Here is a 3,588-nt window from a genome sequence, read left to right on the forward strand (position 1 = left end):
TTACATGAATTATATTGATTTTTTCTAATATAGTTTGAATATAATATAATATATAGTTTAAATATATGTAGTAAAAAATTTATATTCATGTATAAAATTTACATTATTTTTATTAAAAAAGGATATTTCTAGATTACTTAACAAATTTGAAAATTATTTCTCCATAGAAAATTTTTTTATTTAAGAAAAGTTTTTTTAATTAAGAAAAATAATATTCATGTGAACAAAAATAACTTATTTTACAATAAAATGAAAGTTTTTCTCGCTACTATTTGAAATATTTTAAGTTTCACAGATAATTCTATTTGCAATTGATTTTATGCTTAATATTATTAGTTTTCGAAATATATAATGTCATTGATTATCCATGAGATTAGAATATATATGCGATCTAATTTTGTTATCAAGTCGGATTGCGTAATATATCTGACGAACATAAGCGCTTCTTCGAAGAAACGTTCACCAATTGGTGAAAATAGAGTGACATAGAAGTGGCTCAATGGTAAATGTAGGAGCGCGTCAAATTTTCAGACTATATTCCACGAAGTAAACGTCACCGCTATGCGGTGCCGTCGTTATCGTCTGCCGCACTGATCCTTGCCAAAAATGTTTTTCTAAGAACTCCTATTTCGACATAGAGAGCAGAAGTTTTTCATTGGTGTATAATTCTATATATTAAACTTAACGATTAAAAATATACATTTTTATTGACATTAACTACGTCAATTCATGAGAATATTATGTATAGATTGAGCCATTATATTGATGATTTTTCTCTAAAAAGGAAACGATTCTATACAATCAAAATCGAATAAAATAAATTTTTTTTCTTTTTGAGAATATTAAATAGTTAAAATATATCTTTAAAAATTTATCTTGGTAAATCTTATTTTTCTTTTTTTTTATAAAAAAACGATGATTGGCAGCAATCGAAAATAAAAGTGGATTTAATATACTACAGTATAAAAATTTTAACAATTTTTTAACAATTTTTTAACAATTTTTTAAACGCTTATGTTTTATGATAAAAGATGTCTTTTCATAAAAAGTTGTTGTGAAATATTTTTGCCAAAATACGTATACAATATTATATTTTTTGTAAATTATAATCATATAAATATGTACAAATAATAATGCTATTTATATTATAATAATTTTGCTATTTATATTATTATTACGCTATTTAACTTATAATATTAATTAATATTCACTATTTATTTCAGACTGCTATGTTGATTGCAGTGATTCGATTGCAAGCGTACGAACATGATGTTGAGAATGGTGTGTCCAAAATGCCATCATCATTTTCCTGTATTGGGATGCTGTTTAAAATGGAATGATGAAACTAATCAAAAGGAAATGAAGGAAGAGGAGAAGGAAGAAAAGAAGAAAAAGGAGAAGGAAAAGGAAAAGAATGAAGAAGAAAAGAAAGAAAAAGAAGAAAAGAAGAAAGAAGAGGTGAGAAAGGAAGAAGAAGGTGAAGAAGAGGAAGAAGATGAAGAAGAAGAAGAAGAGGAAGAGGAAGAGGAAGAAGAAGAGGAAGAGGAAGAAGAAGAGAAAAAGAAAGAGAAGATGACTGCTAATACTATCTGTTCAAAGGCGGCAACCTATTATGTTAGTAGTCTCCCAGTGTCCCATGGCTGCACCAGCGACAGCAGTTGTTTTATAAATCCATCTACAAAGATTCAGGAACCCACCATCTTTCAATCGCGTGCAGTCAACTGCGGCTCCAATGTCGAAATTACTGATTCTGATACACTGGAACTCTTCTATGACATACAGACGTCAATAAAACATAATCACCATCCGCTGTTAACATCTCCAATATATCAATTAAATGATCAAGATCCCTTTATTACAATGACAGAAAATCTTAATTATGAGATGGCATCTTCGGAGCAATATATCGCATCTACGTGCGAGCTCACTGGCGGCAGCGTCACGATTGCTACACCTGATATACAGTCAGGTGGTTGTCTAATACAACATACAGAACCCGAAATTCTAGTACAAGCTTCGCAAATCAAAATTGAACCAAAGCTTACTGGCGGCGGTTGTCTTGTGCAGAAGAAACTGACCGAGGAAAATCAACGATTGGTAACATCTAAATGTACAAAAAACTTCGCAGCTGTTAATAATCGGACATTTGTTACGCCTCCCAACGGTTATTCAGAATTGCCTGCGAATATAAGGGTCATATCATCTGGGACGATAAGAGATAACGAAAATAATGTAATAACAAGTGCTGAATCAAGACCACGAAAAATACCGAACACGATCAAAATAAATAATTGCTGCGATTGCAAAAGTACATTTCAGCAGAACCATTGTCAATACCATCATAGACGAATATTTGATGCATCTCTCGCGGATAATCGTGACTCATTGCTACTGGAGCCTATCGGTAGTAGCGTACAATTTCGAGTAAATGCTACTGTGCAGCTACCTGCCAATCTGGGTCAGTGTACGGTAAACATTACAGCGACAACGACAACGCCGCCGAACCAAGTTGTAGCGATGAAATTGCCAGGTCGTGGTAGAAATAACTTTCACGGAGGTGGTCTCGTGCAACCGAACGAGTTGGACTGCGCAATGGTGAATCAGATTGTCGCAGAAAACAACAAAAGTTGTAATAATACCGAGCAAGTGGATGAAACATTGACAACTCCGGTATCCTGGCCACTGACTGCCTGGAGCCCGGACGTACATGTAAATAGATTACGCGAAGTAAAAAGATTACTGCAGATTTGTGGTTGGTATCATGAGGGTATCAGTCGACAGCAAAGTGAAAACCTTTTAAAAGACGCATCGATAGGTCGATGGCTAATGAGAGACAGTTCGGATTACAGATTCACTTTTGCGGTATCTGTAAAAACAACTAAAGGCCCTGCTTCTATTAGAGTACACTATTTTCTCGAACATTTTCGGCTTGAAACTACTGACCCTAAGTTAGCATTGGCGATGCCATTTTTTGATTGTCCTATTAAAATGTTGGAGTACTATGTCGCGTATTCAAAAAGGATGGATGAACATCGTAGGGAAGTGTGGGTCGACTATAGTGGACAGCTGTATAGCCAGATCTATTTGACTAGTCCTCTTGTCAAAGAAGTTAGATCACTGTCGCATTTAGCTAGACTCGCCGTGAATCGAAACAAGTTGCCTATTGACTGTTTACCATTATTAATTAAAAACTATATCAAGGAATATCCATATACGCTTTGAGTGTAATCATGATACGTTTATCTTCCGAGATGTGTGTGTGTGTGTGTGTGTGTGTGTGTGTGTGTGTATTTGTGTACATATAAGCAAAAATTTATTTTTATATATTACAATACGAATTTCTCTGACAGCTTATTTTTCGATAAGAAACCGATTATGCCTTCAATTGTACTGATTGTGGATATCGTGCAAGTGTATTATAATAAAGAATTGTGAATGTAATTATATAAAGGAATATAGACACAAATGTGTGCACATGTGCATGCGTGGATGTGGTAATAATGTGTATGTATGTGTGTGAGTACTAAATAATTCTATTGAACAAGTATGATAGAATTTATTATATATATATATATATATATATGTACA

General features: G+C 33.2%; 1 protein-coding gene across 4 annotated transcripts in view; it reads left to right on the forward strand.

Moving 5' to 3' along the window:
* The window catches only part of LOC108685608, a 4,617-nt gene extending 1,315 nt beyond the window's left edge, over window positions 1-3,302 (forward strand). For 3 of the 4 annotated variants that reach the window (XM_018190477.1, XM_018190478.1, XM_018190479.1), the window contains one exon: window positions 1,224-3,302. In XM_018190477.1, the coding sequence (XP_018045966.1) occupies window positions 1,267-3,222 (1,956 nt within the window). In that variant the 5' untranslated portion in view covers window positions 1,224-1,266 and the 3' untranslated portion in view covers window positions 3,223-3,302. Of the gene's footprint in view, window positions 1-480; window positions 503-1,223 lie in introns of those variants that run through there. The other variant, XM_018190480.1, reaches the window with a different exon arrangement.
* Window positions 3,303-3,588: the final 286 nt, after the last annotated feature.

Source organism: Atta colombica, unplaced genomic scaffold (assembly GCF_001594045.1).
Source record: "Atta colombica isolate Treedump-2 unplaced genomic scaffold, Acol1.0 scaffold155, whole genome shotgun sequence".
NCBI classification, from domain to species: domain Eukaryota; kingdom Metazoa; phylum Arthropoda; class Insecta; order Hymenoptera; family Formicidae; genus Atta; species Atta colombica.